The following is a 15,036-nucleotide window of genomic DNA, read 5'->3' as shown; positions in this document are numbered from 1 at the left end:
TGCCATGTACAGAAAAAACAGAATATAAATCTCATTTGTTTAAGTTGGCCATACAGAGTAAGACATGCTCATTTGGTGGTCTGATAAGCTGCTAACCCGGACTGGAACATTAGGCAGATATCGGTCGTCAGTGAAAACCGCATAAGCATGTTGATGTGGTCCTCTTTCAACAGGTCCCAGGCTCATAGACCCCATCCTGATTTGGCCTACCATGGCTGCTACAATATCTGAGCACCTTCAATTTCAATTTCCCCATTTCCTGAAAAGCACACTACAAGGTTCCCAGACATTAGCATATGACATGAGCCCTACAACTGAGTAAAATAGTAAAGACAACAGAGTACAACATATTTAGGTTTGTTTTATAAGACATAAACTTCAGTTTAAAGGATCTGCCCTATGCCCATTAATGAGCCCAATCTGCCCTGTTTATTTCTATACTCGTCCTTATACATTTCAGTATAACCTGCTGGAATATCTCCCCTTACTCTTGCTACTGCTCACCTAAACCTGATTTCGACCGTTGCAATAATGCAGATTTGAGCCAGAAATTGATTAAAATAAGCTTTTATTTGACAGTTTAAGCATTTCTATCTGCAAAAGTGTAAAGAAATATATATATTTCATTTCATGTACAAAAAATGTATATACATTCATAATAAAAAAAAAATGATTGTACAATTGTTTGGAATAAACCAGGAAACAAAAACTAATCTTCAATGTTAAACTCTACATTAAAGGGATACTGTCATGGGAAAACATTTTTTTTTCAAAATATATCAGTTAATAGTGCTGCTCTAGCAGAATTCTGCACTGAAATCCATTTCTCAAAAGAGCAAACAGATTTTTTTATATTCAATTTTGAAATCTGACATGGGGCTAGACATATTGTCAATTTCCCAGTTGCCCCAAGTCATGTGACTTGGGCTCTGATAAGCTTCAATCACTCTTTACTGCTGTACTGCAAGTTGGAGTGATATCACCCCCCCAGCAGCCAAACAAAAGAACAATAGGAAGGTAACCAGATATCAGCTCCCTAACACAAGATAACAGCTGCCTGGTAGATCTAAGAAGAACACTCAATAGTAAAAACCCATGTCTCACTGAGACACATTCAGTTACATTGAGAAGGAAAACCAGCAGCCTACCAGAAAGCATTTCTCTCCTAAAGTGCAGGCACAAGTCACATGACCATGGGCAGCTGGGAAATTGACAAAATGTCTAGCCCCATGTCAGATTTCAAAATTGAATATAAAAAAATCTGTTTGCTCTTTTGAGAAATGGATTTCAGTGCAGAATTCTGCTGGAGTAGCACTATTAACTGATGTGTTTTGAAAAAAATATGTTTTCCAATGACAGTATCCCTTTAAGAAAGTAGGCACAAGAACATTCTGGGCAGTGAAAAATATAATAGTCACTTACTTCCATTATTTTAAGAAACGAAAGGAGTATACTGTATTCAGCAATATTCAGCATTACTGTAAATATTGCTTTGTTCCATATCAGTGAATCAGGAGGTACAGCATCCAGACAATACTAATATTAAACTGTATAGGCACACAATACCTAGAGGCAGGGCTTGTGGAAGTGGCCAGTATTTGGGTGGAGTGTGGGCAGAGATTGACATACCTGGGAAATGGCCAGGGCAGATGACGGCCATGGCCTTGCATGTAACTGGCATTTTTTTACCGTTGGTGTCTTATTTAGCAGGTCTCACCACCCAGGGGGGCAAGGTGAGCAGTTGGGTAAATATTGAAGTGTCCTTGGGGCAGCCCTGCTTAGTAGTATGAGGCTCCATGATGGCTGATGGTGGCCTTGCAGACACCAATAGTTAAGGCACATTTAAAGCAAAACTCCAAATAACCACACATGCATGCTTATATTATGTTGTAGCTATTCTCCTCTTCTTCCAGACCAGTTCATGTGTCAAACTCTTTTTTCCTTATGCCAAAGTTAACCAAAATTGCCAAGCCAATGATTTTAAATGAGAGATTACAAGTAAAGACACTGGTGAAACAGCTACAGGTGCTTTGTCAGCACTAGATGTGATTATTATTAGAATTCTTGGAAATACTGAATACACTGATGTCTCTGTATTTAGCACGACAAAACAGTGGATGGTGTTTGGAAGTAAATAATGTTTACTGGTACCAAAAACCTTAGTGGTCCAAGCCTGTCCAAACCACAGATCCTCAATTTAGTGGTTGTTTGTAGAGAAATTAGCTGAATCACAGTTTTATGTATATTAAATACATACTTTTTATCACCACAGAGTATACAAGATACATGAAAGATGCTATTGCGTGGAACTGTGACAAATATATTTGAGACTTCTAACTATCATGCTAAATGTGCTCCCATAGCAATGAATGGTGGCATTTGTCCCTCTTCTCTCATATTACTGAAAGTACTCAGTGGCTATACTGCAGTATATGCCAGTACCCCTTTCGGAGTGCAATTTAAATGGCTCAAAAGTGCTTTGAAAAAGGAATGTTCTGTCAGGATACACAGAAAGGAAGATTTTGGAACATGCAGTAGATTTGGGTTCCTTCCACTATGTGACTACACTGTAATGTTTCATGTCTAAAGAGGGCCTGCCACTCACTGCCGGTGATTCTAATGAGACAAAGATAAGGTGTTAGTGGACAAGGAGGGATTGGCTAAGTACAGGTGTCTATAAACAGTAAATGTTATGTACTGGTGGCTGAAGGAAGATAAAACTAATAACAGAAAATAATGAACATAACAGTGATACACTGGTCTGTGTAGTTCCCCTTTAACTGAAGTTATGGCAACTCAAGTGCAAGTGCATTTAATCCTACCTACTGTGGGATGACAATGTGCAACAGACAAAAGGTAGTATAATACATATGTGTGCTTCCCACTACAAGCTGAAACAAAAGTAGATTATAGGCAGCTGAGTTTGTCCTTTTCTTATTAACACATGGAGAAGGGTACAAAGGTATATGGATTGCAAGCATCTGACTTTGCCTCTGACACCATGGCACATTCTGGCTGTTCCCTACTGCGTGGCAAAACAGCAACAATTGTTATAAAAACCTTGAAAAGAAAGCGTATAAAATGCAGAGTAGAACAATGGGAGTTCAATGAAATGTTAAAAGTAGAAATATACATAAAGGTGTCTTTTTAAAATGAAAATGGGAATAACTAAGCAATGCAGTAGATCATTATTATGAAAAAAGATATCCTAGTGCAAATATAAAAAAAATAAAAACCATAATACTGTCCTTCATAGTGTTAACAGTCAAGCAATTGACCCAGAAATCATGAAAGATACCCAAAATCAGATTTGAATGGTGTCTTTTTCTTCTCATTTTTTTTGGGAAGGAGCAACAATCGGAAATGTGCAAATATCCTGGTTTGTAATGTAACCAGTCATTCTGCTCAAAAGAAAAATAATAATGGAAAGGAGCTTCTGATATTCACTTACATGATTTCGTCAAGATTGACAATAATACTATTGTTTTTAGTTTTTGTAAAGGTTTTTATGCAGCTGTAGGTATGTTGTGTCACTCCTTTATGGTATTCTCTTTGTCTTTGGATCACATTGCTGCTACATAGACGTACTCTTTAAGTGATATTGCTGCAAGTTAGTCCCTGTTTTTCTGCATGGGACTGATCTTTTAATCTAGCATATACGTGAGTGTAATTAGGTCACTATACTACACACGAGGCTAATAAGTTAACCCGTTAAATATTTCAATAGCATTAGATCCCCTTAAAAGCTGACCCCTACACACTTATGCATGTGACTGTCATTATATTACTACATGTGACTGAACCATCAGCCCTTTACACCAAACACCCAATAAACCATCTTTAGTTCATTATACATGACTCTGTCATTAAGGCACATTATTCCACAATAGGACTAGAATGCCAGGAGAAGAATTTCCCCATATGTAGTTCTAAATTGTGACTGCAGTATGTAATTAATATTTACAAACAATTCCTCTTCATAATGATGAGGACTATCACTCAAAATGCAAAGCAACTCTTAGTTCAAAAATAAGCTGTAAAATACAAAGTTGTCCAAAAATAAGTGAAAGGACCACAGTCAATATAAAAGCAATATAAAAGTCCACTTATTGAAGTCAAGAAATATAATTCTTATGGCTACATTCTTGCAAGATGATCATGGCAGTTAAGGAGGCCCATTCAGTCTTTGGTCACAAATCTCCATAATCATATCCCAGAACTTTCTAAGATACTTGAACTACATGACCAGGACAGGACCAGTTCAGTGGTGAGTTTTCAAAATTTAAAACTGGAATGGCTGGAAAGTACCTTAAAAAATGTTTTCAGAACATAACACTAGAAGTTTGTGCATATGCATTAGAGTAACACAATGCAACTTGGCTTGGATTATTGTCTGGAACTTCTGGAAGTTACCACCTCTTCTACAGTTCCCTCTTCCAGTTCAGAGCTGTAAGATGGGTGTTCTGTAGATGTTGTTGTCCCCAAAAGTCGTGTTGTCTCATGGGCTGGGCACATAACATAACGATTAGAATTTTCAGAGTGGTGAACTTCTGCAGTGACTGGACCAGCTTTGAAGAAAAGATCATCTCCAAGATCCTTGGCATCTTGGCCACCTACTGCACCTAACTCACCTAACTCTTCAGACAAAGGAGAGGAGGCATCTTCCATGTTAACATACAGAATCTCCTCAGGGTCCTTAATTGGAGGAAGGTTCTTAATAATTTTCTCCAGTTCACTATACAGTGTATCAAAAGATGGACGGTTTTTGGAATTCAGCTGCCAACAGCTGGACATCAGCTCATACCTTGTCATAAAACACAACATATAACATAGTAAGATCAAAATAAAGATAAAAAACTGCTGTTCTGACTTCATTAATAACAATATTAATAATTAAAAGTGCAAAAAATCCACAAGGCATACAGTAGCTTACTAAACTGAAGGCAAGTGTGTCTATGAAGGAAGGGGCAGCACACTGGAGTGACTTAAAGGAACAGTAATACCAAAAAAATTTAAGTTTTTTAAAGTAATGAACATGTAATGTACTGTTGCACTGCACTGGTACAACTGGTATGTTTGCTTCAGAAACATTATTATAGTTTATATAAACAAGCTGCTATGTATCCATGGGGGCAGCCATTCAAAGCTGAAAAAGGAGAAAGACACAGGATAAACAGGATATAACACATAAGCTCTATAATATACAATGGGATTCTTCTGCACTCATTTGTTGTGTATTCTGTGCTTGGCTGCACAGCAGCTTGTTTATATAAACTATAGTTGTGTTTGTGAAGCTAACACACCAGTTTTATCAGTGCAGGGCAACAGTAAATTATGATTCCTTTAAAACAGTTCTAATTTTTTGGTGTTACTATTCCTTTATTCTCCCTGCAACTGCATGCTAAAGTGGGCTTGTAAGGGGCAGTCAGGGGGCAAATCTTTGCAAATAAAATCCTGGCCCTGTCTGCCCCTCTGTGATTTTGGGGAGGTTGCAGTTGACTAGTAACACCCCCCCTACACACACACACAAGCATGTGGGTGACTACCAAGGTAGCTGGGTCCACTGTACCCCTAACCCCCACCCCCGGCTGCTGGGTCTGTTTTCTCAGTAGTTAAGCCACTGGAGGAAGGATAGGGTTGACTACATGCACAAAGACCTGCACCTGTGGCACCAGACCAGGACAGGGTGCGAAATGCATCCCCTCCCCCCCCCCAAACTATGAATTTGTATACTCACAATCCATCTAGACAATCTGGAGGTTGTTTCAGACGGTTTCCCTGCTGCAGGTAGTCGTATATTTCACTATTCTCCACACCAGGGTATGGTGTCTGACCTCGAGTTGCAATCTCCCACATAGTTACCCCAAATGACCACTGTTGTAATAAACAAAACATGCCTTGTTGGTAACATCATAATTTATAATTATTCTTTATTGATACAGTGCTGTAGCACTGTACAGAGATTATATATTATTTACATGAGTCCCTGCCCCAGTGCAGTTTACAATCTAAAGACCCTATCACACTGTGATCACTTTTATCAGGCACCAATTAACATGCTTGTAAATGCTTGGCACGTAGGAGGAAACAGGAGTTTCAAGTAACAATTAGGATATGTTATAGGTGTGTGTGTGTAAGTAACCAAAGGTAAATAGTAATGATAATCTTAAAATAATAAGCTTGTCATTGAAATAACCCTTGTTTTGTAAATGGATTCACTTGCACAAATTACTACTAAAACATTAGCCAGGGAATGTGCATTGATCAATCCACTATTTTTTTGTATGTTTGAAGCAAATTTGATATACAGTCGCACTTCTAGGGGCCGATTCATCAAGCTCGAGTGAAGGATTCGAAGTAAAAAAACTTCGAATTTCGAAGTATTTTTTGGGCTACTTCGACCATCGAATGGGCTACTTCGACCTTCGACTACGACTACGACTTCAAATCGAAGGATTCGAAGTAAAAATCGTTCGACTATTCGACCATTCGATAGTCGAAGTACTGTCTCTTTAAAAAAAACTTCGACCCCCTAGTTCGGCAGCTAAAAGCTACCGAAGTCAATGTTAGCCTATGGGGAAGGTCCCCATAGGCTTTCCTAAGTTTTTTTGATCGAAGGATATTCCTTCGATCGTTGGATTAAAATCCTTCGAATCGAAGGATTTCAATTCCTAGTCGAATATCGAGGGTTAATTAACCCTCGATATTCGACCCTTGATGAATCGGCCCCCTAGTGTACTTTAATTTATATTAGCCTTAAAGTGCTCCTGCAACTCCCTTGAATTGGCTCCATTGGGAATGGCAGCATTTTTACATTTTACAGTTACTGTACAGTTTTATGTAATGTGCTTCTACTACTGTGTTACTTTACCCCAAAACTGCTGTAATATTATTGCTTACCACATCACTTTTTGTTGTATAAACTCTGTCTGCTAGGCTTTCTATTGCGATCCATTTGACAGGCATTTTTGCAATACGGCCTTGTCTGTAATAGTCTCCATTGTAGATTTTCTTGGAGAGGCCAAAATCTGCTACAGAGACATTCATGTTCTCATTTAACCTGTGAAGAAATGTAAAGTGTCATAAAGAGCTTGTGATATCATAGCTTTTGCGGTAGCATAAATGGTGAGTAGGGAGAGAGAAAGTAGAGAATGAAGAATAATGAACGAGAAAGTAAGAACAGAGGGTGAATGTATATCTCACATGCAGTTCCTGGCTGCGAGGTCTCTGTGAATGAAGTTCTTGCTGCTCAGATAGGCCATACCACTTGCGATATCTGTCATGAACTTCACCAATGTTTGTGTAGGTAGGAACTATAGGCAGGAAACAAAAGTCACCAGTCATTGATATTAGGTTTTATATTACATATTATTCATGCTTTGTGCAATTGGTAAAATGTTTATGAATACAATATAGTTTTCCAAACTTAAAGAAACATTCATAAAGCTGGAATTTTTTAAATTTTTTTCCAACTTTCCAACAGCATTTTACATTTTTTTAAGCTTTCCAACATCTCTGCTTCATTACAGGACACAAGTAGCAGATTAACCTTCAAGGCATCATACTCTCAATAAGAAGGCTAATAATAAGTAACCCCGATAATCCGGGAGCTACATTACAGTCACATCAAAATTTAATCCATCCACAACGGAGAATAAGTAATACAGAATCCAATAATTGTACAGGTGTTCCCAGATGCTGACTGTCCCAAATGTGGACGACCAGATGCAGATTTCTTTCACTTCTTGAGGTCTTGCCCCTTGATAAACAGGTACTGGGCCAAGGTGGTATCTCACCTCACTAATGTGGTCCTGCTTCCTGGGGTACTTGCACCAGAGGTTTGTATTTCGGGAATAGTAGAAGAACTCATAAAAACCAGATGCTTGCTACGCACCCTCCTATTCTATGCTAAGAAACAGATTGCCATTAAATGGATGAGCCCCCTGCCCCCGACAGTCAAGCAATGGCAAAAACTGGTTAATGATCGGCTCCCAGTAATAAAGCTAACGTATTTAGCTAGGCAGTGCCCCAAAAAAATTGACAAAATTTGGGGACCATGGTTAGAGGCTCACGCTGAAGAGAATCTTATGGTGTAACTCGGTAAAGATGCCTTCCGCATCATAGGACTCATTGTGCTCTAATATATTGTTAATCTGGGGGAAAGTGTGCTCTGGCCCTGTGTGACCGAATGGAGATTGTATTGATTACATGTAAGATTGTTTAATGCAGATGGTGAAACCGCTTAATGCATGGAATGTCTCTTTGCCAAAATGTGCTGATGGGGTCCTGTGAGACCTGTATATACTGTGATAACTGCCTATCATACCTGACCTATGCCTATGTGTTGTGTGTTATGTTTAAAATGTAACCTTTAAAAAAAAAATAATTGTACAGGTGTTGGTACAAAAAGACCCAGTATCATCTATTAGTTGTCAGATATCTAGCATTTCATACTTACCAGAGGTGTATCACCCAGTCGTGAGTAAAGGAGGAAACTGTGTAAGTCTCCATGTTTCATAAAGGGCAGAATAACCACAGGTGATGGATATCCTTCATTCTCAGTATTCTGCAGACAAACACCTGAATGATGGGAAGAGCATAGAAACATAACGAGGAGTCAAAGACAGAACTTTATGTTACTTGTGAATGAACTACGTAATTTTATCAGAAATTAGGCAGGGCTTGTAACTACAGGCCTAAGGCTGAACACAACTTGAAAACATGTACAATTAAAACAAAAACCCGGGGACCATAAAGATATATTGGTCCATGGGGCTCCACCTAAAAACCTCTACTTTGCACTTATTATGCAACTAAATGAGTATTTTAGGGAGTGGTAAGATAAAGAGAAGACCTGACAATTCACTGTAAAGTTTCTCTTATCTCTAATCTACACAAATGTGTAATAGTAACTGTGTGACTGTTTAACATTTGTGGTTGCACTATTTGGTTTTGGATTTTGAGAGCCTTAAAAGTAAATATCATAAAAAATAAATTGAATAGGACATGGCAAGCTTGCAAAAAATGTGATGCATAAATGTCTAGTTATCATTAGTGGAATGGTATTTTCACTACTCTAGTGCTAGGACTTTTGTATAAAAACTTGAGTGTTTAAAAGTTGAAACGTTGTCAAATACAAATGCAATAAAAAATAGAATGAAAAATACACATCAGTAGTACTAAAACCAATATTTAGCCAACATCCAATCTCAAGAACAACCAAAAGAACAATATTTAAAAGTCAGACGTGAGAATTACATAGAGAAAAGATGCTATTATCTTAGTGAAGCAAAGGTGAAGTAAAACAATGTTATACTGAGAATTAGTCAGTAGGTGGCAGGACAGAACTGTGCCCCAAGTACAGGACAAGAAGGAACTGAATAGTCCAACAAGTTCACAAAAACAAGGGTGGTTTGTGATTTTGCACTATAAACAATTTCATGACCTGTGGGACTGGGTCACGCCATAAAATCCTATGACATTACATTATTTTCCTCTAAGGTTATGGTATTTCATAGGAAATGTGAGTGACCAGTATAACTGTTCTTGTCTATGTAAGCAACACAAACAATAGAGCTGACACATGCGATAAATCAAACATGGACATCTGATAAACAATAAATTGGTTAACACTGTGCTTTCATAACCCATTCCTGTGTAGCAAGCAAAACAAAACAAATGTATTTCACTCCTGGGACCGGGCAGTTGCCGCACTATAGAACCCTGTTTTGATCATGGAATTGTAACTTTATTCCAATAAAATATCATAAGGGCTAAGTCACAACTAACAACCTCCCCTAAATAGCCATATAGTACCCCATAAAGTACCCCTATGTAACCCGACTGTATAGCTGCCCAGACCTCGACCTTAGTTCTAGTTAATCTGTGGAGTGGTGAAAGGTACAGACCTGAAGAGAGGACATTGCACACTACATCAGTAATTAGAAGCAGGAAGTATATGTGACTTCTTTTGCAGTCAGCTCTTTTCTGCCCCAGAAAAAGTGATGTCTCAAGTGAAAAATTTTCAGTTATGGCCTAATACAATACCCTGCCTATTGCTCCTTTCATACTGCGGTGACTATAGGCCTCTATTCATATCACAAAGATATAGAGGATCACAAAGGTATAATGGTTATTTGTCAGTTTGTTGCTTTCTACCACATAAAACTTGCCAGAACAAAGAAGTAGGCTAAAAATGTTGAACATTATGTTTTGGAGTTTTGTACCAGCCCAAGGTAACCACCTCCCATTATCAGTAGAGATCTGTGCTTCAGAAAATGCCCCCAGTAGCTCCCCATCTTCTTCTCTGCTGGTTGACTGCACATGCTCTGTGCTGCTGTTAGTTACCAGCGCTCATGTACAACTTACAAAATACAGTGTATATAGAATAAAAAAGTCATAATACAAATGCCAATTAGTAATTAATTCAGATTCTCATTACTCGACAGCTCAGAAATCGGTGCAATTTGCATCAGCATTTAATAATCAGCCCTGTAGCATCAGCTTATATGACAGCTGTATCTCATTTTATGCTTGTTAAATTGAGGTAACCCCTAAGCTAAGCTTCTCAACATATGCCCAGAGCACACTGAGCATGCACGAGTCACTGACACTCCTAACAGAATCCAAGGTGGGGAGCTCCTGCAACAATGTTAAAGGGCTAGATCATTATTGTAATAGAGATGCAGAGCCTGTAGGCTGGTCCAGTAAATTCAGTATATAAAATATGGTATTTGTATACTTGTTATTCCTAGAAGAATATGACTGCAATGATAAAGCAATTTCTGTAAATAAACCCGTATGTTTAAATTTAGATTTGAACTTGAACCATGGGGATATAATGCATTATAAACACCAAGGGGCAGATTTATCAAGGGTCGAATTCCGAAGTTAAAAATACTTTGAAATTCGACCATCGAATTGAACTACTTCGACTTCGAATATCGACGTCAAAGTCTATTTCATTGAATTTGTATATCCTGCGGACGAAGTAAAATTGAACGATTAAATCGTTTGAATCAAACGATTCGAAGGATTTCTGCGATCGAACTAACGATTTTACTTCGACTTCCAAAAACTTAGAAAAATGCTCTAGAAGGTCCTAACATAGCGAAGTATTGAAGTCAAAGTTTTTTTTAAAGAGACAGTACTTCAATTATCGAATGGTCGGATATTAATCAAATTCGAAGTCGTAGTATCCTATTCGATGGTCGAAGTAACCAAAAAATTACTTTGAATTTCAAATTTTTCTCTTCGAAAATTCCCTCGAATTCACTGCCCCTAAGTGCAAGTCCAACCTGGAAACTAGTTAAAGCCCTACTTTCATGTCTGGACTGAGATTCTAATTAGGTCCCTGCATTTCAAGGACATAGGGCCTCACACAGGCCTAATAAAAAGTACTGGTCTCTAGTAATTTAACAGCACCTCTGCCATTTCCAGATTGCTAGGTCTGTCTACTTGCATTAATCCACAGTTTCTACTATATGCAAGATACAATGAATGTTGTTGACTAATACATACCAAATTCTAAAGCAGCATCATAAAAAAACTCACAAGAGGCAAGCGTAACCTTGCTAAGAGGGCAATTCTTTTTCAGTGTCTTACATGCCTAAAGTTTGCCATTTTCTACTGAATTAAACCAGAAAAATAAAAATGTAAATTAGATTTACCTATTAGTCTCATGACATTTGGATGGTCAAATTCCTTCATACAGACAGCCTCACTCAGAAAATCTTCCATCTCCGTACGGGTGCAGATAGCAACTGGGGAGAAACAATGAGTAAAATCAGACTGAATCACAGTTTCTAAGCAGTATTATACATTTGGGGGAATGTATAGTTTAGATGGAAAAAGTGGCAAAACTGAAACTTTTTGCTCCTCAGAGCATTTAATGGGATTTATACAATATGCCAGAGGCAATGCCAGTGTCCAAGATGTGATAACTTCAGTAAAATTTACAGCAGATCAAGGCCTGGGAGAAACCTGTTGGGGGAAGGGGTGGTGGCTTCAACCCCCAAAACTGTAATAGGTGAGAAAAAGAGGATGTGCTAAGCTGAGGGTACATATAAGAAGCATGTAGGAAATAGTATATCAGACTAACCCTTTTTTAGTCTTCCACCCATCATCATAAGTAGTTTAAGTTATGAACTGACCAAAGGGCACACCTTAGAGCCAAAACAAGTAATCATGTGAAGCTACTGGTATACATTTAGGCTCAGCAGCAAGTGAAGAAGTGGGTGACATAGAGGGTTCTTTACTAGGGGCCAACAGGTTATGCCTGTACAATGAGCTTTATGAAAACCCATGGTGGTATAGCCAACAATATAGAACAGAAGAGAAAGGCAAGGGTGGATGGGATACACCAAGGCTTCAGTTCTTACAGAGAGAATCTAAAAGGAATATAAATTGTTCACTCTCATTGCAAGGTAACAAGTAAATGTTGATAGGAGTATTAGGTTGTATTTACATACTTTTCATTGTCTTCACAGCCACTTTAAGGATGTAATCATCTTGGTTTAACTGTCCTTCCATGACTGAGCCAAACTCTCCTAAGGAATATAGTTAAAAACATCAGCTCACTTTAGGTTATTTGCAATAATTGAGTCAAAGTGGGAATAGTTTGTGTAAAGACCAAGGTTCCCTCAAAGCAGTAACAGGGTTGCAGAGACCTTGATCCAGAGGATCCAAATTGTTTGAAATTGTCAATAAGTAAATTCACATGCAGAGGTTTGACAATTTGGGCAACATTGACATAAGGACACTCCTGGTTACTGAAGGCAATCTATACCTTGAGACAAATTTTGGAGCAGGACTAATATGGCCCTAATTACTCTCAGCCTAAGTATTAAAAGCTCTAAACATAAAGCTAATCCTGCAGGGGCCTATGAAAGAAACTTGGTTCAGCTATGTAGTTTGGCTTTGTAATTTCTCATATTCTTTGTTGGAACATGATGCTACCATTCACATAGCAGGGTCTATACAGAATTAGTTGAACTTGCCTGGTCTGCACAGTGCACTGGCATACAGATTAGCATGACAGAGCTAGAGCTAGACTAACTAACAGAGCTAGACTCAGTAGCAGTACTAAGCCTCACTAATGGACATTTTACATCTGAATTTCTACAGTAATATTTGTGAATTTTCTTCAGTAATATTTATTTTTTGGGATGCACTGAATTGAGAATTCAGGCAAAATAATTTTTTGATTGGACAGATCCCAAGTGTTCTGCCAAACTGAATACAAATCCTTAAATTCACTTTAAAGTAACAGTAACAACAAAAAATGAAAGTCTTTTAAAGTAATGAAAATATAATGTACTGTCGTGTTGCACTGTGTTTGCTGCAGAAACATGGATGCCCCCATGGCTACAAAGCAGCTTGTTTATATAATTTATAGTAGAGTTTCTGAAGCAAAGACACCAGTTTTACTAGTGCAGCATGACATTATATTATATTCCTTTAAAAGTCTTTCATGTTATGGTGTTACTGTTCCTTTAAGACTTTACAGCTCTGGATAACAGAATTCAACTTTTGTTCACACATTATACAAGGTTTTTTCAAATTTGAATATGCTAATTGGACTTAATCTAAAAATAGATTTAGTGAATCCCTGATTCTTTTCTTTTTTTTAATTTTCTACCACTATACTAGGAAAGTCCCCCAAAGGATGCTAGAAACAGAAATTCATAGAATGGGTCATTTAAAAAGACCACAGAAATAAGTGCACATTCAGGAAGCACTGTCAAAATACAAATAGCACTTTATTAATGTGGAAGCCACAGGTCTCTGCATTACAAAACAAAAGACCTGCAGCAGTTCAATTAATGTAAAAGTGAAGGTGCAGAATGCACTATGTTTTTGCACTTTCCTCCCTGCCCTTCAAGTTGTGGATTACCTATTTAGTATTATAAAATAGCTACTGGGTTTGGGTGCCCGTAAGACTGCAAGTCTGTGCCATGCAGGATAAAAAAGACACCGCTGGCTGCAGCCTTCCATCAGGAAGTAAGAGGAAGTCATTAGCCTTCAGATTGTTTCCCGATTGCATTTACAGATTGTGTAGGATAATACAGAGAACGGAAATTCCCACACAGGGACTGCAGAAACACCGGGAGTAGGCTCAACAACTGTTTTATTCATCAGCTTGCAGTACTGTTAACTGGAGGGCATTCTCACTTCATACGCATTCTCACTAGTCATAGAGAGCAGTGTTACTAACAGGAAATCCATCAAATCCATTAGGTTCTTGTTTTTGAAGTCAGTATTGCCTGAGTATTTTTTTGTTGTGTTACTCATATATTTCACCACCGAAAACCTATACAAACCCTCAGATCATACTTTTGTACACTTTCCACCCTGTTATATGGAAACGAGTACCCACCTTCCCCAAGAGTCTTGCCAAGTGCCAGCTTGTGCCGATCTACCATGACATCACGTAACTTTTCTTTCAGATCATTGCTGATACCAAGTCTGTTTACTGATGAGAACAACAGACGAGAAACTTTTTTTATTGTGTCTTCGTGCATTTTTAAACAACACAGATAAATGTTAGTGAAATACTAATTTATATATATATATATATATATATATATATATATATATATATATATATATATATATATATATATATATATATATATACCGTATTTAACCTTTCATGAAGCATGGGTTTTATCACAGGTCATATAAAGGAAATAAAATAAATAGACCTTCCCTCCACTTCAGCCTCTGTTTACAATTTGGAAAGATTGCGTTTGTCTGAGTTTAGAAACTGTTACCAGAAAACAACTAGTTGACAAGGGAGACAGTTTTGCTCCACTGATGAATTTGTATTTACATGGGAACAGAAACAGTTTTTTCAATACAAAAATCTAGTCAAAGAAAGCATTCGAACCCCTCCATCGCCCCTCAGGCATGAGAAAGCAAAGTTCTAAGAAACATGTCCCTGCTGCCCTGCGATTACGTTTGAATAGATGCAGTTTGAGACTGGTGGGGCCCAGGGAAGGGAGGAGGCTCTCTATGTATATGTAACACTTTGGA

At 37.9% G+C, this 15,036-nt stretch overlaps 1 protein-coding gene across 3 annotated transcripts in view; it reads right to left on the bottom strand.

Moving 5' to 3' along the window:
• Positions 1-1,404: 1,404 nt before the first annotated feature.
• axl.L (AXL receptor tyrosine kinase L homeolog) overlaps positions 1,405-15,036 on the bottom strand; it is a 52,352-nt gene continuing 38,720 nt past the window's right edge. For all 3 annotated transcript variants that reach the window (XM_041572939.1, XM_041572938.1, XM_018230249.2), the window contains 8 exons: positions 14,378-14,473; positions 12,471-12,548; positions 11,670-11,762; positions 8,459-8,580; positions 7,204-7,313; positions 6,901-7,060; positions 5,738-5,874; positions 1,405-4,804 (listed from right to left, as the gene is read on the bottom strand). In XM_041572939.1, coding sequence (XP_041428873.1) covers positions 4,387-4,804; positions 5,738-5,874; positions 6,901-7,060; positions 7,204-7,313; positions 8,459-8,580; positions 11,670-11,762; positions 12,471-12,548; positions 14,378-14,473 — 1,214 coding nt within the window. In that variant the 3' untranslated portion in view covers positions 1,405-4,386. The remainder of the gene's footprint in view (positions 4,805-5,737; positions 5,875-6,900; positions 7,061-7,203; positions 7,314-8,458; positions 8,581-11,669; positions 11,763-12,470; positions 12,549-14,377; positions 14,474-15,036) is intronic.

This window comes from Xenopus laevis, chromosome 8L, assembly GCF_017654675.1.
Source record: "Xenopus laevis strain J_2021 chromosome 8L, Xenopus_laevis_v10.1, whole genome shotgun sequence".
In the NCBI taxonomy this organism is placed as follows: Eukaryota; Metazoa; Chordata; class Amphibia; order Anura; family Pipidae; genus Xenopus; species Xenopus laevis.
Note: the sequence above shows the minus strand (reverse complement) of the source record. Positions and strands in the feature narration are given on the sequence as shown.